Source organism: Rhyacophila brunnea, unplaced genomic scaffold, assembly GCF_057557595.1.
Source record: "Rhyacophila brunnea isolate RB1 unplaced genomic scaffold, BYU_Rbru_1.0 scaffold_8, whole genome shotgun sequence".
NCBI lineage: Eukaryota > Metazoa > Arthropoda > Insecta > Trichoptera > Rhyacophilidae > Rhyacophila > Rhyacophila brunnea.
The window spans coordinates 27,924,778-27,952,714 of NW_028233350.1; the positions used below are offsets into that span (position 1 = coordinate 27,924,778).

Consider the following 27,937-nt stretch of genomic DNA (forward strand, 5'->3'; position numbering starts at 1 on the left):
TCTACGTGGAAGTATGGAAGTAAGCTTCTATGGTTCACCATGAGACAAGCTAAGCCATTCCAAAAGGGTCTAGGACGATTTGGCACCGCGAACTGGCCTCCGCCGATTGGCCTCCGGTAATTGGCCGCCGGTACAATCGGACGCCGGCCCAATTGGACGCCGACCCAATTCGACGCCGACCCAACTGGCCTCCGGGAGATTGGACGCCGCACAGTTGAATTAAATGCGCAAAGGAATAGACGTACGTTACGATTTGTTGGAGTAAATAAGCAAGTCAGTTTAATATGCTTCTATCTTCTCAGTAGTCGTACCTTATACATTTCGCGCTTGACACATTTTTAATATAGATTGAGAAAAATTATTATGCCTTATGATGTTTATTAAAAGAAAATAATTCTTCCCTCGCTAAAACTTAAAGATGTGCATAATCAATTAATTTATTGTCTATACATGGGTACTTATTTATATTTACAACAAATATTAAAAATAATGTTAGATGTTAGAATGAAAATTCCATTATATTTCAGCGTTTTATCGACTTAATATTATAATAAAGCTTAAACATGTATATTATTATGCATAAATGCGTATTTTAAGATAGTATGAAATTACAAACAAAATATTAAGTAAGTTATCTGCTAAGTATAAATGTTTTAGTTGTTTGATTGATAAACTACTTAGGTACTGGGTGCCGGACGAAATCTTTATTTTATCTTCTATTTTAAGCTATGTCTTTGACTATTCAAATGTGATAAACATTCTACGAATAATGTTTGCTTTATAATAATTATTGACCTAAGAATAAGGTAGTATTTTTTTGAAATACGCCATTTCTATTTGCATTTCCCAGTGGCTAAGCTACAACATACGGCCGTAGCCATAAATTGACAAACGATAAATGAAGTAGGGTAAGATCATGTTAACGCGCGTGTTTGAACATGTACCGTTTTTTTTTTTTTTTTTTAATCGGTTAGGTATGCTTTTAAAATAGCATAAAAGCTCCATTTTGACGTACGCTGAGCATGTCCCCCCTTATTTGAAGAAAGATGCATAGTTATATTTAAATTTAAATACGCTTAAGAGGTTAACTGCAGAAACTTATTAATACATCGTATTGTTAATGTTGTTATTTACTTAAAATATTGATTATTTCTGTGTATAGCAAGCAGCTGTTGACTTCTGGTCATGTCAAAGCAATAAACGATGTAATATCTTATCCATATTTTCACTTTACTGTTATACCGTGAACAGTAATTAGCGTCGTCAGAGTAATAATTTAATTTCAATCTTGCCTACTTTAAAATAAGGCTTTACGCTATAGAGAACATAATATTAAATAATGTTTATTTAAAATGGAAACTCTGACATAGTGATCTAGGAGTCAAATTGCTAAGCTGTTTAATCGGTATTTGCAAGTCACGAGGGAATTTCCCGGCTCAAAAGACAAAGGACATTTTATAATGAATAGCCATCGATTGATTTATTTCCGCTTTTGAGATGCGACAAGCCGATAAAGCTCATTTAGGTTTCAATGGTTGACAAAGATTAATTATTTACCTTTCAATAGATTCCACTACTAACCTCTAAACCAAAAAAAAAAATTAAATGTATTTTTTCTCCGATAAATCAATGACATGAAACCTTCATAATCCTGTTTCATAGATTTATTTTTACGAAACTTTCATATAATATTTCTTTACACACAATAATTAATTAAAACTAAATTACTGTGATAAAAGCGATCCCCATGTAATAATTAATAATTAGGATATCTTTAGAGAACTGTTCTTAAAGAAAATACTACCTTTCAATTAAATCGTAATTAGAAAAGCGTGTATCATATATGCCAGGGTCGGCGAACCTTGTTGCATACGCGTGCCAACATTTTCCAAAAAAAAAAATTCGACTGTCTGACATGCCAAAGAGTTCGCTCGTTTTTTTAGGAAAATATTTTCGCCGCGGGCCGCACGTTGGTCAATTTTTCGCAGTCTGGTCGTTTTTTTAGGAAAATATTTTGGCACGCGTGCCATAGGTTCGCCACCCTTGCTATATGCCATTATTAAATACCGAATTAAAGTATTATTTAATTATTAGGATGTTATCTTATGTGTTGTTTATATATGAAAGTACTCGTATATCTATAATAAATATAATAATACATCGTAATCAGAATAATCTAGTAAATTTGCCGTTATGTAAAAATGATACTATTTATCGTTGCTTGGTGTCGGTATGTTGTACGTACTACTTACATGTAAGAATAAAGTAAATCTAGTCAATATAAACAACCGAGTCTTATAGTTGGTATAGTTTCTATAGACAGCAAGAATTCGATACGCAGATCGCGTATTCTCGAGTAAATGAATACATGCTGCGAATTGTCATTCAAAATATGCATTCATAATGCAACAGCATGTATTTTAAGTAGGTTATCTATTAATGATTAGCAGCGATGATGCAATTCGGAGATTTTTATCTCATGTTACAGCGTGTCTACAAGGTTTCTGTTTTGCTGTCTTTTAATATTGTATTCCAATAATAAAAAATCTGTAAAATACCCATCAGAAAATATAAGAATTCCATACACAGATTTTAAAGCCCAGTTTAAACAAACAATGAGCGAAAATAATGGTAAATATTTAGAAAATCTTGGGAAAGAAAAGGGAACACACTACTATCAAAACTTTTATAGTAGATCTCCTAAAACTTGGTTTAGTAAACATTGTAAAATAAAGCGAGATGTAATAGTGACAATTAATAGCTAGAAGCAGGACAGGGCATTACAGTCTCAACGAATCATTGTACAAAATTAAAGTGGTAGATAGCCGTCAGTGTGGACATCCCACTCAAGATCTTAACCACATTATCTGGCAATGTGATGCCTATGACCAGGAGAGAGAAGTGTTATTGAATAAGTTGGGAAAATGCAGGTTATACCCTCCTTTTACAATTAATTCATTCCTGGCAAAACCAAATATTTCAGTTATGAAAATTGTACATGAATTTCTCCAAAAATGTAACGTAAATGTCTAGTGTATAGTGTAACAAAAATGTAAGTCTGTATCATTAATAATGTAACTATTTATGCCTGCCGTTAAAAAAATGTATGTATATTTTTGTAAACCATTGTAAAGTAGAATAGCCTTCCATTCAGAGAAGAGCTCAATTGCTTCCAAATAAAGAAAATAATAAATGTAATAATGATATTTATATTCATACTAGAAATTACTTTTATGTTTACAATATTTTCAAAATGCATTACGCAACTGACTCTTATAAGAGCCATTCAGGCTGTGAGGTGAATTTTTATAAACTTAAGAAACTTGTTGAATTGATAGATTATATTGTCTTAAACCAAACGCAGCCTGTTGCATTCTAACGAAATTGCTGTAATTTAGTGGGTCTGCGAATACTCAAAACAAGCATTATCTATTACATTGTAATAGTTTAAAAAAAATGGTAATTACTTAAAACAATTCTACTGGAGTTCGGCCACGCAAATGCCGATTTAATTAATACACATTGTACTGAATTTTGAGAACAGATGCTTGCAGCATAATTAATACTCTATATGTAGTAGTACGATTATGTCAGAAATTTAGGAGATATGTGGGTGGACCATGCAACCTCGATGCGACGTTGAACCTGGCTGAGTAACGTCCTACGGACGTCTTATGACAAGCTCAGTCGGACATATATCTTGTCCCAGTCAGCTAAATTCATACGTCTTTGAATATTATAATATAATATATGCTATAATAATACCAACCATAGCTTTAAAGTGTTCTTCAATAAAAAAAATCAATTTAAAAAGTACTGATATTATATTCCTTCTTCTGTTTATTTTGGCGTATTGTTTTGACAGTTTTAGAATTGATCCTGAATAAAAAATATGATAGTAGTAAGTGCGTCTTATTTATTGTACATACAACTTTACTGTCAAAACATGGAAAGAAATGAGAATATTGGCGAGCGACAGGGATTCTTCGAGGCACCGTATGATGTACAGGGAACGAACAATCAAGACGATGAAAGAAGAAAAGGTCATCATTCATGTTATTCATAATCAATATTCCACTTTAAACACCCAATTTTATTTAAAATACCTACATAATTTGAAAACATTGAAATTAGCAAACCATGCCCGGTCTTAATCGGACTTATCACGGGACCCTACATTTTATGTGAAGCATCATTTTTTAATGATTTAGAATGGCTGAGGAGTAGTTACCCAAGACTGAGGTCGCCATGCACTCAAGTGTGCATTGACTGAATTTAAATGACTCTAAGTTCAGAGTACCCACGAGGCTATGGGAGAGAGGGGCACGTAAAGGCAACATTAAAAATTGTAATAAATAACAAAAGATAATATAAAACTGCCAAACAATCTTCACGTTAGTAGTATGACACCACAAATTTTCTAAATGTCGTGCAAATGAAGCACAACTTTTCCTAATATTAGTTGAGGTTTGAATCAAAGTACTAATGATAGGTACTACTTACCTTGATCATTAGCCCGTATAAGGATGGACAGAATCTGATGGATTCAGGTTTGAGACCTGTCCGGTGACTTATTTTTTTCAAGGGTTTTATAATAGGCATATTTCTACATTATGTAAGTACGTTCAATAAACAATGTTTCATTCTCAAATGTTGTGAATTATTCATTGATTAAAAAAAAAGTTTTATATTTTACAGACTTATCAACTCGCACCGTGAGTGTAAAACCAAGGCATCTGCAAAAGACATATTTTGGATATATTAGGGTTTGAAGTCTTCGTTTTGTTAGGATAGATAGAGTTTCTAAAAAAAACCATAATATTTGGTTTATATCTACATTATATTGCATGTTCTTTCACTTACTTCACTTTTACATTATCAAGTTCACGACTTTTGCAGTTGTTTTGCATTTAATCTCGAAATTGAAAAATTGCCTTGGTTTTACACTCACGGTGCGAACTATGTAAATATTTGCAATTATTACATTTATAATATGTTATATTTATAGTACTATATTATTTATAATTTTGTATGTGTAATATTAGGAAAACGCACAAAACTAGTGTGCACACAGTACTATCAGAACCCCTACACTCCCTGTAATGATTATGTTTCATAATAATTCATTGTCTCGAAAAGAATATCTCATCTCAGACATCTCTGTCTGGCAATCGTTCACGAGGAATTTCATGATGAGGTGTCAGGTCTAAAGCAGCATAAATAAAAAAGACCTTATCTTTGGAGTACCCGACTGTCCCCAAAATTGAATAATATGTATTGTCATCGTACCTACTGTATTTTTAAAGTCTCTGGGTATACGAGAAGAAAACGGAAATTGCAAGAAAACTTGACAGAAAAACGTGACAGATTTTATCATATATTTTTTGTCATAATATAGTAGGTATATAACTCAACTCACCTAACACAACGATATAGCCAAGGCGCAAGCGTAGAGAATCTCAAGATTGACAATAGTTAATTTTAGCATTTCATCGATTAATATCATGATTGTTATTATTCGTAGGAATAATTTGAGAGCCTGTCACGAAATCGTTTGTCAAACACATCAGCGAGATTGATTCGTTATCGTTATTAAAGTTCCCACTATGAATGTCAATAATGTTTCATATATTCGCCTTGGTTTATATTATATCATGAGGATCATTACGTTCGCACAGAATATCTTCTCAATATGACAATAGACACAATATATATTATAGGAGGCAGATCAATCGTATTGATAAGAAACCTTTTTCCAATAATTATTTTTATAGTAAAGACCAAACTAAAAAAAAATAGCAAATTTCGATTGCATTTTCATTAACAGTATCAAAATCAAAGACGTTGAACAAACGCCTTCTTTAGAATGCTCAATCTATTTGGCATAATACAACTTATTTAAAATAACAATGAATTATATTTTCCGAGTCCTTTATTACCATGTTGAATTATTGTGCTAAAAGTTATTGCATAATTTAGTAAATTCACTCCCTCTTTAGTTCTAAACGAGGGTAATTTACTTTGACTCTCAGGTAGGCACATAATTATGTTTTTTCATAACGACTAATTATTATATAGCAATGGATAGTATACATGGATTTACTTGCACCAATAGTGTGTACATATTTTAAACTATCGCGATATTAACTGTTTATACGTAAAAGTGCTGACTCTCTCTCCAAGAGTAAGCGAGGCGCGATGTTCCGTTCTACCGCGCACCCATCATGCAAGTACCTACTAACTATTGCGTAAAAATTCAGAAGCTTCTGAGGTTATTTGATACATGCATGCAATCTTGCAACTTGCACGATACTACGTGTTTACACGTCAATTTCTTGTTATGACCGCGATAATACGTATGTACTGTCAGCAGTAAATGCATGCACGTGTAAACGGGGTATTTAAGAGATGAGAACAAAACATACAAAAAAACTTTTACGATTAGTTTAACTGAATTAATAAATGAAATAGGTCCTAATAATATTATAGTATATTATAGTCTATCCAGAATGTCCCTTATATTATATTCAAATATTTATCTTGTTCTCGATCACTTTAGTGAATTTAGAAAATGATCATAATAGGAGCTTTAATTAAAAAAGTTCGCAAAAAGTATACGATATAATTATTGTTAACAGTAATGTGGAATATTAAGTAGGTACGTACTACATTTTGTGTTTTATTTTAATTACCGAAATATTTGTATTTATTTAAAAATCGAAAAGGCTTTGTAAGTATTCTGTCATCATCAAAAATAAATCTTTCTTTGCTCACTGGTGGTTAAAAGTATTTTTTTTGTAATTTGTTTTATTTCGGTGAATTTCGTCTTTAGTTACATAGTCTATCGATGTGTTTGTTGTAGTAATTATGTAATGTTTCATAAAGATGTAAAATAGATTATTCAGATGATAATAGTATTATCGTATTATTAATATTAGTTTATGGTAAAATAATAATGCATATTAATATGTACATCAAATTTAATTAGTCTAATGGGGCGCAATGTCTCCCCCCCCCCCCATCTCTCCTTGAATCCGCAAAGTTAATGTTCTCAGTAGATTGGCAATGTTCGGTAAACAAACATGCTGACATGATTATAGTTTATAATATAAAATAATACTTAATTAACTTCTGTCGTCGCCACTGGCTATATAATAATATTAGCCTTACTTTAATTTTAATTAGACTTATGAAGAACTTTCAAGAACTACAATGACAAATTCATTATTATTATGTGGGTACGTTGGAGTAATAGTATCAGCTAGTAATTAGTGGAAAATTACTAACAAATTCTAACATGATATATCAAGCCTAAAATGAAATGTTTCATAAAATAAATTCTGTAATCAGCTTTAGAAAGACCATGTTTGTATTAGAATTTATCTTCATTAAGATTTTAATAATGAAAAGAAGTTTTAGCTCTACGTTCATAGTTAATATGTTGCGTGTACTATTATTACTATGTGTTGTAATATTATTAGGTACTTATTGTATGACTCGCTACCCCTGAGTATAAGTCGAATAGATCGAGGAAGTAATAATACGTTCATGTTAGTTTTCCCTTGAGCTCACTCAGTCTTCTCCCAAATGGAACTTTAGTTGTGCTAACTTTGGATACTTGGAGCCAGTTGGGTTTTGCGACTTAATAAAGTTTCTACTTCATTATTAACAGACATTATTACTATGATTGTCGCATCTCATGAGAAAAGAGCAGACTATTTTTATTAAACGGCCAAAGAGTTACTCTAGCCTTCGACCTCGGCCTAAAATAGTGTATATGTTACGCCGAATGTGCGAAATTGACTAATACACGAAATGGGCAAAATTTTGCCTAAATCATGAAAAATGCAAGCCCGTTGCCTTATTCATGAATTAGACAATATATCTGCTGAGTGCGTGAATTCGGCAGTAATTTTTCTGTCTAGTTCATGCATTGGGCAAATTAGATAGTAGCGCTACGGTGGTGTTTTTTGCAACTAAACCAAATGTGTCAAGTGCTCATGCATTGGTCAAAATAGATGGTCGCGCTCCGGTGGTGTTTTTTTGCAACTAATCAAACTAACCAAATGTGTCAAATGTCATTGATTATATAAAAATATACCAATCAATAACTACAATGACGTTCATATCCATTTACTATGCCCTAAAAAATCTAGAACTATAATAATATGATAACAGAAGAATTTTATTAAAAGGTATTTTCGCGATTTGATTTGTGCTTGGGTATCAATCGTGCAATGGTCGATTGTATGTTTGTAATAGTTTGTTGACACTTGTTAGCTAACCTCAAAATGGACATTCAGTTGAATTCAGAATTAAAAAACCTAACCTAACCTAACCTAACCTAATAATAATAATATTATATTGTTTCCAATTATAACTAATAAAACCATCCGTATTAAATTTACTTTTTCTACTGTCATATTGACAGTTTAAGAATTCCATACCCTGGCGAATTCACGCACTCGGCAGATAATTTACCTAATTCATGAATAAGGCAACGGGCTTGACTATTACATGAATTAGCCAAAATTTTTCCCATTTCATGTAATAGTCAATTTCGCACATTCGGCGTAACATATATATTTTGATAATATAAACGGTAAATAGTAAATACATTTCGATGGTATTTTTAACATTTACTTTATATGAAAGTTTTCTGCCCAATGGTTGCCACTACGTCTGTCCCCTTCTTCGAACTGTGCGCCCGCTTGCCCATTCCATTTGACAATTTTACGAACTCTCTTAGATCCTATATCCTTATTTGTTTCCTTATCAAATCATCATATTGTTTGTCCTCTCCTCTCCGTACCATGCTGTACCTACCAGTCTGACATATAAATCGCTAGATCGAAAAAATACCGAAGTTCTTCGGAGGTATGTAGCAATGCAACGCACAGGACTGCGAAGAATGGAATTAGCTTGGAAAGGTTTCCGTCCCGTAGCAACAATAATTAATAAACATTGCTTAAGAGCATACTTCAGTGAAACGTCAGATAATTTTCAACTATAGGTGCGACGAAATTTTGGACTCGCTGGCAATCGGAGAGCGAAAGTCGAGCTGTGAACACGTCAATTTGTTTCGTGATGGCGACGGGGGTATTAATTCTGAAATCGTATAAAGATTACTAAAAACGTTACCCATTTGCTTGAAAAAGAAAACATGTCAATTATTATTGTTACTAATAGAACAATAAACAGAACATTAAATGGACGCATATTGGATTTATTTGACAATTTATATTTCGTTCGGCACGCGTCATTTGCACAATCCGCGCATCGCCTAGTCACGATCTTTTTAGACCATGCCTCAACTGAGGTATAGCCTTAAATTAACAATAGTTGTGGAATTAAAAACTACAGGTGTGAAGTTCTTCTGAACAATATTACAATATGGAATTAATAATGATTGATTTCAATGAATTTATAATATCGCTGCTGTCTTGGGTACACTAGTTACCGCAAAGGGGTTGGTGGAGGCATTCTACCTGTTGGGTTGTACATAGGGGGAAATGTTTAATACATAATATCATAGTATGTATTATGATTTATGAATATCATAATGTTTTTAATTTTAGCATTGAATATTATAAATATGATGCTACGTTTATAATTAATTAAAGATTATTAGTTCATACACTTAATATTCACAGAAATATATATATTTTTGGAAAGAAAAAATATATTCAGTAACGTCCACTTATTTTCATGGCCCCTACATTCTGAAACGTTCTGGCTCCTCCTACCTATCGCTATGATTAAAAACAGAGTGACGCTATATAGTAGCGTTTTTCAAATGGTGTTTGTAGTAAAATTAAGGTTAAATTAATTAGGTAAAATTAAAATTGATTGGTGTCTTAGTGATTTTTTGTATTATGGAGTTGTCTCGAGTATCGACACATAATAATCAAAAATTGCATCACATATTATTTTAATATTCCATTAATATTCTTGAAGTAAAATGTGTTTATCTCACTTGTCTGATCGACCTGCCATGCCATGCTTATTTTCACAAAAAATGTGGCGTAGTTCAACGGCTTTGTACGATGTAATATTGTAACTAATCCGCGCCTATTTTCAAATCTCAATAAATATACCACACATACATTCTATTATTTTATAAAAAATTTTCTCTGTGATCTTACATTGGGATATGTTACATTTTATTTTACTGCGTAAGATGGTAAAAGAACGCAATTATTATTATGAACGATATCATTGCGTTGGCGTCGGCATACGAACATATGTATAGAATGATAATATTGTTGCGTTGGTGTTTAGGAAGATACGAAAACAATGTAAATATATATGTAGGTAATGAATGTAAATTACCATTTTATCATAGAAATATGAGCCTCTCCATTGAGTAGATATCTCTTTAGCAGTGGGTTATTTTAACAGACTAGTTTTATGAATTGGTTTGGTAGCTATTCTACATTAGGTCCTAGCTCTGTATCCAAACCAGTGTTACTAAAAAAGTCTTTTTTATTGTCAGATCTAGCATTTTTAATATGTATCTAGCTTTAGGTTTATTGATATCACAAACAGCTTCAAATCTCCCATAGAAAGACCAAAATATTGCAACAGATTTGTATGAAAATCAACGAGCTGAACCTTTTACACATAATAACCAATAAACTTAATGTAACATATTATAATAATATTTAATTGATAACCAAATTTCGTTTTTTGTTAAATGACTTTTTTCTTACCTCCGAAAGCATATTTATTTCAATCTTTGTTCTTGTGAAAATAGTTAAGGCTAGTTTCTCGTATTTTTCTTCTTACCCTACTTCAATTATAGTTTGTCAATTTATGGCTACGGCCGTATGTTGTAGCTTAACCACTGGGGAATGACAAAAGAAATGGCGTATTTCAAAAAAACACTACCTTATTCTTAGGTCAATAATTATTATAAAGCAATCATTATAATAAGGCTTCAAAATTATATAAATAGATTATCTACAACGTTTAAGGAGTGTCCAGGATCATGGTTTGAAAATACAATAAAAACTCAATTTTGACCTACGACGAGCATGTGGGCCGTTAGCGAGAATCTCTACAATTGTGGAGAAATATACCAAGATAGTTATAATATGAATAATAATAATACATTAATTTTATTTTCAACAGGTCGCTCTTCTTGAAAATGACCCATATAAGTTTAATTGGAACCGGCCCATTATTGCAGATCAGACAATATTGGACAGTAGTTGTCCTAACATTGTAATAATGGGCAACAATTCAAAAATAGCTTGTTGACATTTGTGTATCGTTGAACAATAATACTTTTAAGGTAATGCGGAATGATAAATAAATATATGAAATTAGTTGAAAAAAGTAACGTTATGTGCGGAGCATACTGCATGAAGCCGTGCGATGCGCGCACGACACAAGTATGTACTACGATGTACGCAAAGCAAGTGCTTTTGACGCCACTCGCGGCACGCGCGCATCGTACGACCACTCGCAGTGTGCTCTAAGAGTTACGATGTCTGCCAGTAGAGTTATTGGGTCAGTAATGTGTTTGGGCTAAATAAATCTTGTTCACCTTCTGAAGGGAATTGGGCGGTGCTCCTGAATACTTAAGTCAGTGATAAACAGCCCGTACTTATTGCGTGAAACTCCACAATTATAAGGAAAAAAGAAGATGCCAATAATATACTAATATAATAATTTTCATATAATATCCAATTACAAATAGCATGATATTGATTTAATAGTCATATATATAAACAGTTGGTATATACCTAACTATAGTATTACATAGTATGTGTAAATTTTTGCGTTTGCCATTGGTGAGTATGCATAGTGCATAAAGAAAACGAAAGGAAAAATCCAGGTTACTAATAACGATTTAAATACTTACACAAAAAAAAATATTACAAAGATTTTCTATCATATTTCGGCATTTTCTTTGAGTATGTTCGGTTTCAAATAAGCTATCAATCGACATTGAATAGCCGATAAGATAAAAACAATAAACCAACTTAAATTACCGTAGTAAAGCTAATTTTGTACTACAGCAAGTCACGGCGACATGTCGTGCAATATGCATTATGTGTCTAACTACGTCCGTATTGTATTTTGCATTTGAACTATTTTCAGTAGAGCCTTACAGTCACGACCTGTGTGCAGTCGGTAGATTATATAATATCTATGTAGGTTGTTAGTCAACTGCATAATAATTTATTTTTGTTATCGTGGTTCGTATGTACTGCTATCGACACAACGTATAACACCATTATTGTGTTTAAATATTACATTCACGCAAAAATGTTATTATCATAATATTGAAACTAAAGTCATAAATTATTGAGAGGTATTGCTTTTCTACTTACCAAAAAGCAAGGGCGAGGCAATTTTCACGTCGACGTCGGTGTAGCTTTTGGCGACCGCATTTCAAAGTCGTAGATACAGACTACAGCTCTAAACCCTACAAGGTTATTTTTATTTTCTGAAACTCTTTCTTTAAGCACTAAGGTGCATGGTTGCTACATCAGTCCCGTGCAGCATCGCTTCGGGACAAGGAAGTGTGGCACTAAAATCTTTTCATTCTGACACGTTAATAGCGTCATGGAAGGCGGCCGTACACAAACCGCGGATACATGGCGGGTGGAGATGGGGAAACTCAAATCATCGGAAATCAGTATATAGCAGTAGTCATTTGCACGAACGTAGGGTTTTGCAAGACGCGACCAGGGACCATCAGAGAGTACCGGCGTCAATGCATGTAGTACTTAAATACTTAGGTACCACGGCTGCCGACGATGACAGACTTTCCAGTCAAGTTGGAATCATCATGGCTGTGACGTGGTTTGTATTCAACCAATACTAAAGTCGACTGTCGCATTCAGCCAACTTAAAGTCGCGTTGAGGTCAACGTTGCATTCTGTGAGAACCAAATCCCTTTTCTCTTAGGGGTACATTGGTACTACCGTGTTGGGTCACTCTAGTGTGGTGTTCGATGTGTAGGTTGAGGATAATGAAAATGACGAAGTCTACGATGTAGCAGGGTGAGATTTATTAGCAGCGTATCGGTACAATAGTATATTATACATGATAGTTACTAGCTAAGTACTCTGATTCGAATGACATTGAGATAAATTGTTCTTCGTTATTTATACAATAAAAGGTAGTAAATTAACATTAAATTCTGTTACATAATCATATTAAACTAAATATAGAGTCAGCGTTTTAAATTGAGTAGCGAAATGAAATATTATTTGTTATTACAGTTGTAAGAAAATACTATGAAAAATGATTATTCAGCTAATACACCGTAATGGTATAATGTGTTGTGATATGATGTAATAATACACCGTCTCTAATTTCGCCAATCGACTTGCTGGTCTAGCTGAATTGTTTACTGGAAATGGATTCGCTGGGAATATATTACTGCAAAGTAATTTGATATTTTTATAAACAATAGATATTCGATCGCTTATTATTCTGCAGCTACAACCGTATTACAAGAGTTAGATTTACATAGTCACGGAGGTGGCTTGGCGTTCCGTACCCCTGCGTCACAACTTCGAGGAATCCGTCGCCGTGACCGACCCTTCCATAGCGCTCCTGAAAAAGCGATCTGCGCGCAGCTGGTCTCACATGATGAGAGACGCCAGACGTGGCGGTGTAGTGAGGGAAGTGGAACGACCTTGTATTTACTCTATACTCCGATACCGGAGCGTGACAGGGTGAAAAATTCGAAGTAATTTTGTGAGGTTTGGTGTATTATTACAATATATCAGTCGTCCTGTATTTTTGTGTCCTTAGAATTAATTTACTTTGACATAGAATTACATTTTTGTATTCCACAAGATATGACGTTGAAGATACGTCGACCGCTCGGTTATCCTGTAGGTATTAAAAGTGTTACATTAGAATCGAAACATTTTATAAACAAACATAGCGAAACAAAAATTATACTACTGTGTAGATAAAGTAGTCATGTAACTCTATTAATTGAGTTATCATTTACTTGGTAGATTTCATTTGGAAATCTGTGATATATTTTTATAGAAAATACTTTTAAATTTAAAATCCCAATTATTTCAATATTGTAAAAATACTCTGCATATATATTGGAGTGGCGAAGGCTCCATAGTAGGCGATTATTTGAAGCCTACCTTCTAAGAAAAATAGATAGAAAGTATTTATATTTAAATACTTAAATAAAAAAATTGCGGGTTGAACCAATTGAATATATAGTCAGAATAATAATTAATATTTAAATATATATAAATGAGAGCCATCTATCGTCAGGATAATGTAGAATAAATAAATAATAAGTGACCAACCAGCGCCTCTAGCGAGTATTGAATTAATATCGATTCACTCGACAATAATTTGCCGAGCTTATTGTATGAACTGCGTCTCAAGGGCATCGGGGCAGTCTGCTTTTATTCATACGAATCTATAGGCTTATAAGGCAAAGCTTATACATTTAATGTCGAGGACTGTCGCTTTGGCGATTGATTCAAATAATAATTAATAATGCGATAGTTAAAAAAATAATTTCTATTTGTTCAATCACGTCATATAAAGATAGAATATTTTTTAAAATAATTAATAATTTTATCTCGTGATTATTATTTATCATTTAATTCGGTCATCGAACATATAAGTGTATTATTTTTTTGTTTAGTTGTTTGTCATATTGGGATGTTGATAATATGTACTGATGATATATTTTTAGGCGTATGTTACGTGTAGGTATAGGAAATATAAATAATATATATTCATTGCTCAATTCTATACCGTCAATGAGCTATTGAAATTTCATCGATTTAGTGTGAAGTTGACATTAGTGTGTATGTGTAATATCGTAATATCGTCTTATTCCCCGTGAGTACCTACCTATACCTGACAAGTGTGCTCTTTTTCCATGATCTCCACAGCCTACCCCTTTCCAAAAGTCACCCTTCGCCACTGATAGATTGACATGGAAAGAATACTGCTTTGTCATACCTGGAAACTCTAACCTAAAAAACCCACAAAAGATACCAACAAGAAAATGTGATATTTGGCAGGAATAATAATAAAAAAAACTCTTAAGTACATCACTATGAACTGATTCTGAAGGGAACACATACAATTGGCTAAGTAGGATTAGGATAAATAAAAAGGACTCTTGTTAATCTTGTTATTAATTCATCGGACAGGAAAAAAACTTGATAATTTCCACTCTTTTACCAATAAAATATGGTCACCGTATGTATACATGAAAATTAAGCAATGTTCTACTTATTTCCTGAAAAGGGCAACAAATTTCCAAGCATTCACCAATGTTTTCAACTGCCGAACTTGTAATGTTTTCGCATAATATAAGTAAGATTGCTGTAGGTAGAGTGTAGGTGAATGGTTATACGTAGACCCAAGTTGAATGGGTATAGTTAGGTATTTATAGAATGTATGTAAGTTGTAAAATCTCTTTTCCTCTAGTTTTAATAACATGTATACACATATTCTATTCAGTTATTTCTATAGGCATATCGTGCTACTATATTTGATTAAAATAACAATTAAACAGGATGTTTGATAATAATAAACCCCCAAACGTATGATACGTATTCAAAAATACTTGGGCCTTAATATGAGAATTTTAGAGAAATAATAGAGAAAAAAGGGCAATCTCGAATCTGAAGAAATTAATTTTCAGAAACTTCAAGAATTGACATTTTTAAAATAATTATTCACCCGATTCTCGAGAAAACTAAGGGGGACAATGTTACTACGCTACGCCGGTTAAAAAACTCTCAACTTGATTTTTACCAGAATTTCTTATGCTGAAAGTAATTTTCTAAATTTCTCGGTGAAAAAATTGGTTCGGCTTGAGAAAATCAGATTTATGCATTATATCCATCATAATTTACATTCATCAAGAATGGAACCCGGAATCACCAATATAAGAAGTTATCACCTTAGGCATTGGACTACAATTAATAGACCTCAATGACCACAGAACAGATAATAAATAGAATACCGATAGGCTATATTCAATACGTTGAAGCAGGGTTTTTGAATGTGTGAGTATCCTACGAAAATGAAGCACGCATTATGCACGTGCAATAGTGTGTGTAATACACCAACATTAAATGAGCGTAAATGCATAAACCGAGGTCAGTTTTCAGTATTCGACGTACAATGCATTCTTGACACGTGTGTGAGTTTAACCCGGTTTCTTCCTTATTCGAGACGGTTACCTGCTATCGCCTTACCCGTTGGGTATTTCAGTTCCCATTATTTATGAGTTCCCTGTCAATGACACTGATAAAAAGATGATCTTCTTGAAAACATAAAATGTACTTCCTTTGGAAAAACTTGTTTGTATTACTACTAACGGAAAGAAAATGTTTTAGTTTTAATTTTTGGCTCTCTAAAGATGAATCTACGTTTGCTTTTTGGCAATATTACTTAGAGGCCTCAGAGTACCTGTGGTCGAGTATTTTACAAAATCTTAATGCGATTCTGGTAAATACATACAACATATTTTTATATTGGCACAGTACGACTACACATAGATTACGTAAGACCTGGACAGACACGCTACTTAAGAAAAACCCACGTTTTTTTTCAATATTGAATCGGTTAATACAGTATAGTTATTTTATTATTAACTAGTCAAGGCTATCTGGTCAAAGATGCAACAGCGAAATTAAAAAAAAATCGAAATTCTTTATCATGGTGACATTGAAACGTTTGAGAATAATATTCATCAAATCGTTCCGAATACACATCATAACATACACATCAATTATTTTAATCAATGTAATACAATAATTAAGTAGAACATTTTAATAAGTACTAAAACAATTTATGAAATATTTTCCATTGTTAGTTTAGTAATGAATGGTTGTCAAAGTGTCATTTAATTATAAATTGTTATTTAATTTTCCACTCAAAAAGTTTTAACAATATAGGGAGGTAGGTCTTATGAATGTATTTTGTATATTATTCCACTTTACAGGTACGTAGGTGTGTACAGCTTTAAATATTAGGTACGTCAAGTTGTACGTGTATACCGATGGGTATTATAGCTTATAACTTCTGAAAAATTCACGGTAGGGGATTTCCATTTTATACTTACCAACATTTTGTATTAAAAACACAAGAAAACTTTCAAATCACGATGTAACTTTCGGGAACTTTGGGTAATTTGCTTTGTAAACGAAAGATCGATTTTTGAACCATTATTCTCGAATAAAAGCGATGCCATAGTTTGATAAATCCAGTATCATGGCGGTACGCATTTACCCAACAAAGTTAAATTGAAAATGACCCGTAAAGTTTTTTGATCAGAACTTTGATAATAATTATTATTATAATCCAGATTATGTCATGGAAAATCTGCCTGATTATGCTGAATTTTTGTTAACCTACGTCAGGGATCGGCAAGCAATGGTTCACGAGCCACGTCTGGCTACTTATGTGCGCACTTGGGTCTTCATAAATATTATTGAATGCGAGAATAAAACAATAAGACAACCAAAGCGGCTTATATTCCAACATATAGGCATTAGATAATATACATGGTATTTAATTAATGGAGACAATTTATCATACAATAATCTTGATAATATTGCATTTTTTTTCGTGCGTCAGGATTTCCTTTAGAGAGAAAAACCATTCTCATAAAAATTTACTAGGTTGGTATCTACACAAATAATAGTTTTATACGTGTATCTGAGTAACTGAATTTTAAGGTTATACCAATATCACATTAGCTTAAAGGAATTCTTTTGTGATATGTGTTGTATATTTTCTATAAAATCATGTTATGCTTGTATAATTCTCGAAGAAAATCTACGTCGGTGTGGTGCCTATTTATATTTGATTTTTCTGTTGTAATTGTTACAATAAGTGCTATGTTTTAACACCACTTCTCTTAGCTGTGACACATTTTAAAGTGATATAGACAGTTTTGATGATTCAGTGGGTCTATTCTATACTTATCGACCGCTAAAGTGATAAAGTGATAAATATTATCAAACTTAGGGTAGGTTTGTATCAAAATATTAGCACTTATTGTAACAATTACACGAAGCTGGTTTTTATTGTTGCAATAAGTGCTATATTTTAACAGCACCTATCTTGCTGCTGTTAAAATATCGCACTTATTGCAACAATAAAAACCAGCTTCGTGTAATTGTTACAATAAGTGCTAATATTTTGATACAAACCTACCCTAAGTTTGATACTATTTATTACTTTAGTGTTCGATAAGTATAGAATAGACCCACTGATGGCTAACTTATTGTAATTGTTACAATAAGTGTTAATATTTCTATACTTGCCTACCCTAGTTAGCTGCCGTAAAGGCTGAAAGCAGTCTTGTGTATAGAATAGATGCGCTGGTCTACGTTATTGATTTACCCCAGTGATACACAACTCGCATATCCAAATTACATAGTCGAGGTTTTCAACTAAACATGTTAAAGTGGTTTCGTCTATTAAGTTTTTTTTTTCATGGTTGCCGTTTATAAATAAATAAAAAGGTAATAATTTTTAAAGTTTAGCTTGCTGCAATATATATTATTAATAATTATACACTGTAATGTGGAGTTATATTGATATCGCTACATGTTTGTGACCAGCGCATATAACGACGAATACGTAGGCAAATTGTGAGTTTTAAAAATTAACAGTCGGTAGGTAAGTATGTACCTATATTCCTCCAATATTTTACAGAAACAAGCAAGAATTTTACTTCATAAAACTAAAATAATTTCAACACATATATCAATTATTGAACAGTGATAATTATCTATTATGTAAATACGTTAGTAACCGCAAACATTCATCGAGAGAAAATATCTATATGCCCAACACAATAATTATTATCCGTGACACAATATGTACCCAGTCATCCCTCGGACAATAATAATTATTGTCCCTACAGATATAGAAATTATGCATCACTATGTTAGCCCTTGCCATGTTAGGAAAAATTCACAGCCAAACAGAGGTTATCGACGCACTAAATAATAATATGATTGCTAGATAATAATGTGTTTCCTAACCTTTTTATACCCGTGGACCGGTGAAAATAGGAGACATAATTATTTCGCGGACCACTGACTCAGAAATAATAACTATTATTTATATTTATAGAGTATTTTCTATGTTAGTTTTTAAATCATAATATTATATTATTAGAAACACAAGTCTGTTTATGAATAAAAATATATACCTACCATGAAAATTCTATTGATAATTTTACTAAAATAATCACAAAACGACCAATAAAATTTTTTTAATAAGTAATAGATTTTTTGAAATTTCGAGAAATCAATATTTAATTTTCAAAAAATAAATGCGAAATTTGCTCCTACGTTTCTACTATAATAGGTAGTTGATAACCGTGACTTCAGATGGATATTCTTCTTCTTCTTTAAATGGGCGACAACTATTTTTTGGACTGGCGGTTGTTGGCTGCATCTTATCCCAAATTATGATTAATAAACCTATAGTAGGTACTAGGGGTTCCAATCCCGGGATCGTCAAATTGTAATCCCGGGATCGATATTTTGGCTCGGGATTGGATTCCCTACCCCGACATTCCGATCCCTGTGGTCGGCAAACTGCGGCTCGCGAGCCGCACGTGGTTTTTTGGATATTGGCGTGCGGCTCTTTGCCAAATTCCCAATTTTTATTTTTTGTCATTGTACACTTATTATAATATTATTATATAATGACATTATCGCGAGCCTAATTTTTCCTCCGTGATTGTTGATGTAAAAAGGTATGATTGTTGTTGTTTTAAATTCACCCATTGCAAAAGTCGTCAAATTAAATTTTTCTCCATTTGATATTGCCACGAACACTTTCGAAATACAATTTTATTGATGGATTTAACAAGCAAAGAGTTATGGAGCTCCAAATTTGTAGGTTTTGCCACCAAAATTGAGGATTTGGAGAAAGAAAAATACAATTGAATTTCACAGCACAAGTGGAGCGCTCTAAAAGATCATACATGGAATAGCTTTCCGAATTCATATTCGAGTCTACATAATATGTATGTGAACAATCATTTTCAAACTGAACAATATAAACAGCTTTTAGAGAAGCCAAATAACCGATGAGAATTTGGAGTCGCATCTGAAATTAAAAACTACAAGCTACATACCAAACATACAGAAACTCTTCAAAGAAATGCAAGGAAGGTCATTGCTCACATTAGTTTTAAGGAATGCGTGAAAATTGTATGTAATTCATATTCTGTAAAAATTATATTTATAATTTCAACAATAAAAACATATATTTACGTTAGTTTTATTCTGGAAATCTTCTTTACTTATAATGTAATTAATTCATTTAAATAAATCATATTTATAAAAATATACCTACGTATGGCTCTCGAATTTTTTTTAACCGTTGTGCCACTCATATTTGGCTCCTTTGGTCCAAGAGTTTGCCGACCCCTGCCCTAGTACGTACATACCTATGTATACAAAATATTTTCGATACATCTCTGATGGTATCGACAGATGGAATCAAAATAGGTAGATGGAGTTATACTCAATAACTTGAGGTACGCGGATGAAAAATACTCAATGCAGACAGTCGGGAAAGTCTTCACAATACTCATAGGTACCTACGTCATAAGGTAACGGAGACTTGCAAAAAATACGAGGTAAACCTGAATACTCAAAATACAAAATAAATTTGTCTAAGAAAGTCCTCTATAGGTGACAGAACGTGTTTAGTAAATGGAGTACCTTTGGAGAGAGCATATTCCATTATGTCGGTATACTTAGGTTGCACTCTGGATTATCTGTCACACTTAGGGCGGGTTGTACACGACTGAGGAGAATACTACATAGCCACGATCTAGATTCTAGACTCTAGCTAGAATCAGAACGTGAATGTTATGTATTTTCAGTTCTACTATGTGGAGCGGAATCGTGAATACTCACAGGAACAACGCTTTCGAATGTGGATTTGCATACGTGTAATACTTAATATCAGCTGGAGAGACAAATTTACACATTAATTTCGAGAATGAAAAGGGCCAAAGAAATAATCAAAGTAAAAACTAGAACGTTGACATACTTCAGCCACAACACGCGGCATCCTGAGAGATCTCAACTTTTGCATCTAATCATTCAAGGGAGGATTTCAGGTGAGCGTGGCCCTGGTAGAAGAGTAATATTCTGGATTTGACCAACTGTCTTTAGATCAGCGACAGACAAGGAAAATATGGCCAAAATCATCGTCGACCTACGATATGGTACAGAAAACAAATCTTATTAAACATTTTCTCCTATCTATATTATCTGTGGATTATATGCACAATCATTTTGTTATCAGTAGACATGACACAGATTATGATGACAAATTCATCAAGTGTTTACCAATTTTTGTAATTCTCTACTTATAAAAATAACATCACTGTAAGTACCTACTGCAATGAGTTACTTTATTTTCCGAAATGCAACCTAATACATAATCATAATTATTATTATCAATTTTAAATGTGATCGGGTGTCAGCTTTTTAGAATATGGAAGAAATTGTAAAAGTATTGTTATTTGGCTAATATTCTAGAAGCTATAAATATCATACCACATCAATTCGATGAACGTAAGCCCCTTTCGCTGACATTTAGACGTGACTCAGTGTGGATTTAATTTGACAATGATTAATATCCTGTTCATATATTTTTTAAGTTCAATGACTTTTTGAATAATAAATAAAACCACTGAACTTAAAAAACAAAGTTTTATTTAGTATATGTTGCATATATTTTATGAAAATATTGGTGCATTTCATTACAATATTAGTCTCAATTATTGATGATAGTTTCATTTCTGTATATTGTATGTCATCAGCAGGGCTCGAAATGGAACGGAACGCACCGGAGCGCCGTTCCGGCTCATGAAATTTGTAAAATTATCGCTCCGTCTCGTGGAAAAAATATGTTGACCGTCTGAGCCAGATAGGCCATAGAATAGAAAATCTGAAACACTTATTTTATAAAATACAAATACGATTTGATGACTATGTAAATATCTTCAGAACATTTGTCGAGCGCTCCGGTTCGTAAACTTTTCCATTTCGAGCGCTGGTCATCAGTGATGGCGAATAGTGGCACGCGAGATGATTTTGCATGGCACGTGCGTAAAAATAGATACTTAAGTAGGTACATATTTTTTTTTACAAATAAATACATATACCTACTTATGAAGTATATAATATTAAAAATAATGACGACATAGCCATGCATATTTTCTTCGGTTTTTAATATTTTTACTAATAATGTTGACCAATCGATGCGTAAACGGAAACGACGAAATTCATGCATAAATGACAGATCGCATTGTATAAAAAATACCAGGCAGATACTCTTCAAGAATAAGCATTACGTTGGATTTAAATCGCCAGGTCGGTAGGTTTTATGCGTCACACAATATTATCGCACTGACCTTATAAGGCGGCGGGGAAGCCGCGCCGCGAGCCTCTAATTTTGATCGATTTACAATCATTTCACAATGCTTGAGACCTTGAGATAGACAATGCCTTATTTTTACAATTTGTGTGTGACGAACCAAACTAAGTAAGTACCTAGGTACCTAATACAGAAATACTCAAGAACACAATTATAATTTTTTAACTCTCTTAATAGAACTATTGTTTCCTTATAAAAAGCTGCTAGGCACGTCAGTCAAAAAATATTTGGGAACTTTTAGCACGCATACCTGCGTAAAAAAGTTCGCCAACCCTGGTATATAGAGGTTTTAATTATTTTTGTTCTCTTCCATACTACATAATGTGAAACAATTTCATAATGCATTCAGGATCGCATTTAGGCTTCATGGACTAATAATTTTTGCCACCCAAAAAGAACAATAATTAATAGGTGGACATATTACATTAAACATTTTTTTTTTAAATGTAATTTAAATTAATTAGTTAAATTTCTATTTTTTATAACAATCCATTTCAGACTATATTTAGATTAGACCAAGTGAATTTAATTGATGTCACACACATTATTTTTAATAAGTGTACCTGTTGCCTTGGTAATTCGTATTTGAAGGTAACTACACGAGAAAAATGTTGGAATACTGAGCACTCAGCTAACAATCTTTGATTTATCAATGTCCTTTTTTATTTATCAGTACCCAGGAGCTTATCAATTTGCATGACATGTGCTGTGATAAATCGAGTCATGAATGCATTATAGGTAGAGTTGTTTTTTAATAATTTATATTTCTGAGGTGTAATAGTGTCTGTATAAAAAGATATTATTTCGGATAAAATGCATAAATAAAAAATAGTTTATTTTGAAGCACATGAATGCATTTCAATGTGATTATATTTCTTATCAAATATAGGTACATAAAATAATTATTTGTGTTTTTTAGTTTTACATAGATTGTCTGCACCTGTAAAAAATACAAAAATATAATTCATGCAAAAATTCACTGCATGTTGGCAATCTGCATGCAATTCATTCGTGTAAACACAGGATTATAAAATGTATATAATTTAAAAGATTAACAAATTAATGAAAACATTAGAAGAATTGATTTGAAAACGATAAAAATTCATTAAAAAATAACATTCTTATAAAGTCAAATGGTCTGCCTTACATCATATGACATAGTCCTAACATTTTAACAAGTCTATTTTTATAAGGTCTCATGACAATAGAATGTTTCATTACTATCAATATTAATTCCCATATTACAGAAATTTATTTATTTTCAGTCTAACAATGCATGTTATATAAAATGTATATAGAAAAGAATATCTTTATAATAACAATAGAAATAAAAAAAGAATCTTAAGAAGAGCTTATCACAAGTGGTCTGAAAATAATATTATAGTTTTAAGCGAGCGAGGCCTTCTCAATACTGACCATGATTATTATTATAATTCCACGATTTATTTTTTAATTCACAAAAATATCTGGAATAATTAATTGTACTTACACAATATATTTTAGCGATTTGATTTGAAATATAATATTAAATAAAATAGGTAGGTATTGTAAAAGGAAGGGAGGGTGACCTTAACTCTACACTAACTTTGGAACAATGGGGAGGGGGGGTATTTATTAAAAATAATTTCACCAGCAATAAACATGACACTCTTCGAGTTAGTCTACACTTATCTCGGAGAGATCGTTCACTGAATAACTAACTAATGTAATATTCTGGATGTTTTGAACATATAATTAATAATAATCATTACGATTGGAATATTTTATGAAACCGAGAGACAATCGCGACCGATCCACAGTTCATTCTGCAACAAGTAAACCACAAAAATGTTACAATCGTTCAAACGAATGCCACAGATATTTTTAATCATCAAAATGCTGAAGCGTCGATTCTAGTTTACCCACAATTTTCTTATAAAAAATTATTTGTTCTTGCAAGTATTTTTGAATAGCTTCTTTTAAATCAGTAGACCGCTCCGTCTTAAAGTGATTGACTTCGGCCAAGAGTGCGTAGGACACTACATCTGTTCTTCTAATAACTTCATTCAACTGGACAACTTCCATTTTATGGTCAGACGTTAATTTTTCACATTCCTTTCGTTTCTGAACTGCACCCTTTTGGACAGCCAATACATCAGGATAAGAGCCAATAATTCCTTTGTATATGTGAAGTTTATCCCCGAGAGGCTCCCAATCATACTTGGGTTGCTCTTCAAACATACGTCCGATATCTATATAGGCGCCTCCGGTCATTTTCATAGCTGCTGTTAATTTTGATTTTGATATAATTGCATTTTCATCTAGACCTAAAGCGTTTCCCAAACTATAAAAGGCCTCTCCGATCTTTTGATACTCTCTCTTGTAAGGTCCCTGATGTTTTTTAGTTTGATCTGCGCAAGTGGCGGTTAAATTTTTCACAGCCACGTCCATATTATGGATGAACGCTGACGAATGATCAGTTTGCTGCTCCACTTGCGACTGCAGAAGGGCCTTCTCCGGTGGGAAAATTGTAATACAGTAATTGGCACCAACCAATTGATCTTTCTCAGCCTGCCGTTTGCCGGCTTTCCAACGTTTTTCATCTGTGCATGTCAGAAAATGTTGCCACACTTCGCATCGTGATAATACTGGATGTCTACACACCCAGTCGACAAATTCCTGCAGTTGCACTCTGCGGTGCTCGATGAACTGTTCTTCGTATCTTCCGGAAATTTGCTTATCAGGCAACGGAGGAATGGGAATAAGGCAGAATTTTGCCGTTAATCTTTCATGTAACCAATCAAAATGTTTATATCTGCGAGATACTTGAATGTTATTAAAAGAAGGTGTTAATTGATAAGCAATAAAACTTTTGATTCCTTTGAACTTTGATTCCTTTTTAGGTGATGCGACTATTACATTATATGGATTGGTAATAGGAACCCATGAATAGCCATCATCATTATGTTGAATGATAACTTTATCAACTTCCAAGACGGTTACGTTGAGAGTTCCTAGAATGTAACTCTCTCCACCACTTTTCACGAATGTTGAAAATCTATTCAAGTTTTTCTTGGAAACAGTTCCAGACTGTGGGCCGCCGAGGTTTGAAGAAGCGTCATCATTAAATTCGTTGATGGGCATGCCGGGTAGAGGATAGCTGGGTGCATCGGGAGAAGTAACCTGCGATTGTGCCCGATGAGCAGAACTCGATTGAATGGGAACCCCACCGGGGCCGATCTCAGAATATGTATCGTCATCCCAATCATCATCCCACGCCTCTCCGTCACCTTTGGTGTAATTCTGGTCAGTGGTGTTATATTGAGCATTATCTGCCCAATCATCAGCAGTTTGGTCGTATCTGTTCCCGGCATCTGTTGGCGGCAGTATAGGCGGGGGACGGACAGGGGGTCCGGCCACGGTTACTTGTTCCACGTAGGTGGCGGGGAACAGACCGGTCTGGCCTTTGGAATTGCATCCCTCCCACCATCCTTCGCCGACGTCCTTCCGGTTGACGGTCAAAACTTCGCCGCTGGCAATGGACAACTCAGCGGTACCAGGTTCACCGTTAAAGTCATACAGAGCTCGGACTTGGTACGACATTGTCTCTGATGGCACCTAAAATAAAAATATATATTTTCATTCAACATTATTTCAGTACCTACCCACCTAATTATATTCAGAAAAAATACCATCTTCATAAAGAGAGTGGTGTCATTAAAATTAACGAAAAGATTTTAATAAGCCATAGATAATGAGCGCAGGCGCATAAACAACATCGACAAAGTATTTTACTATTTTGACACCTGTCACTGACGGTGTATTTTAAAGTGTACCTACTTACTCGATAAGGACCCGTTAAAATTTTTAAGTAGGTATAACGGTAATTAATTTGATAAAATAATTACGCCAATACGTGGATACATGCGTAAATAAATTGAAAAACCGGTAACGAAACTTTGATGCTTATATTATATTGTATTCTTGCATCGTGAAATGTAATCATTAATCATTTACCATAATAATTGCTTATCTGGCGTTATAAATAGTTTTTGCTGTATTAGGCTATTGTATATAATTAGTTTAATTTCCACAAGAAAAAGAGCACACCGCGATTGTATTTCTTTTTAGAAACTAAAAAATATATATATCTGACGTTATGGTTAGTTGTGTTCTTGAAGCATGACATTGACTACAGTCAGTTTTACAAAACGATATGAATGGTTGCACAAACCATGCCATGACTTTTTGAAAACATATTTGAAACAATGCTACTACTAATTATTGACAACACGGTCAAAGTGTAATATAATAATCAATAAAAATAAAGACAAAGAAACACACCAAACTTAGTTACAATGAAAAGTGAGATTCATTGTTGGAATACCTATATTATATTTTTTAAACTGTTACGAAAAGTGTAATTTCTGAAGGGGACAATTAGTAAATAATATTAAATTGATAATACTATGCATATATGATAAGATATCGAACATTTATTGGTGTGGTGAGTAATATATCGATTAGTCTGTGAACAGAATGAATACGCAGAAATGATAATATTACACCCGAACTGCACTTGAAGAGTAATCGAGTATATTCAACTATTTTAATCAGTACTTTCAACGATAGAATGACAAGATGATAATAATGTTGATAATATTAAAATCACGAAATAACAACGAACGCCCGAACAGTGACGTCAGGAAAACACATCCTCAGATATTAATTTAGCACTCCGTCATAACCTCACAAATTCAATTTCAGTAAATGACACGCCCTAAAACGACACAGCACATGAAAACTGTAGAATCGCACAATAGTCTAATTATGATTCGTTATATCAATACCACTGTCAACTCACCTGATAAATAATAATAGTAAAATTAAAATTAAATCTACTGATCGACTACGCAGCCATCTGACTGACAGATAGTTTTTCTACTTCCACGGGGCGCCGCTAGAGGCGCTACAGGCTACATGCACGACGGTCGCCACTCGCCGGCGTACATATTTTATATCTTTTGTCTCGCTCACTTCACAGCAAGCTATCGTATTCAATATTTTGCAGGCGGGTGATATGAACTTTATCTATTTTCTTGATGACATGCTTTACAATCAATGATACTGATGATTTCATATTCAATTAGGTACAATATTATTATTTTTAATACGTGAAATTATTGGTTATCCTCTTCAAACATTGATGGATCTAACCAAAATTGTTATTAAAATTAATGTAATCGTAATAACGTAATAATGAAGGAGATGAGACGAAGCAAAAAAGACAAAAGTGTGAAAAACTAATTAGGAAAGCTATTCCATAGTATCCACACACCTACCTGCTCAGTAATAATATAGGATTCATCATTTTCATGTAGGTAGGTATGTAGATCGAAAACTGTATTGTTTTAAATTTAGTAGTGTAGGTACATAATAGTGAATGTACGTAAGTATTTAATTTTTTTTTATATATAATAACAGACCATATACAATCAAATTTTAATTA

General features: G+C 33.1%; 2 protein-coding genes across 2 annotated transcripts in view; both read right to left on the reverse strand.

Moving 5' to 3' along the window:
• Positions 1 to 27,937, reverse strand: part of LOC147064094 (CD151 antigen-like) — a 480,478-nt gene that overhangs the window by 286,036 nt on the left and 166,505 nt on the right. The window lies entirely within an intron of this gene.
• On the reverse strand, positions 23,282 to 27,377 carry SH3PX1 (sorting nexin 33-like protein SH3PX1). The gene is made up of 2 exons (XM_085958704.1): positions 27,293 to 27,377; positions 23,282 to 26,046 (listed from the first exon to the last, which is right to left on the reverse strand). The coding sequence occupies exon 2, from the start codon at positions 26,029 to 26,031 to the stop codon at positions 24,313 to 24,315; it is 1,719 nt and encodes a 572-aa protein (XP_085814830.1). The 5' UTR covers positions 26,032 to 26,046; positions 27,293 to 27,377; the 3' UTR covers positions 23,282 to 24,312.

Bases quoted from the DNA above. Each gene is read 5' to 3' on its own strand.
- SH3PX1 (XM_085958704.1), bottom strand. From the start codon at position 26,031: ATGTCGTACCAAGTCCGAGCTCTGTATGACTTTAACGGTGAACCTGGT.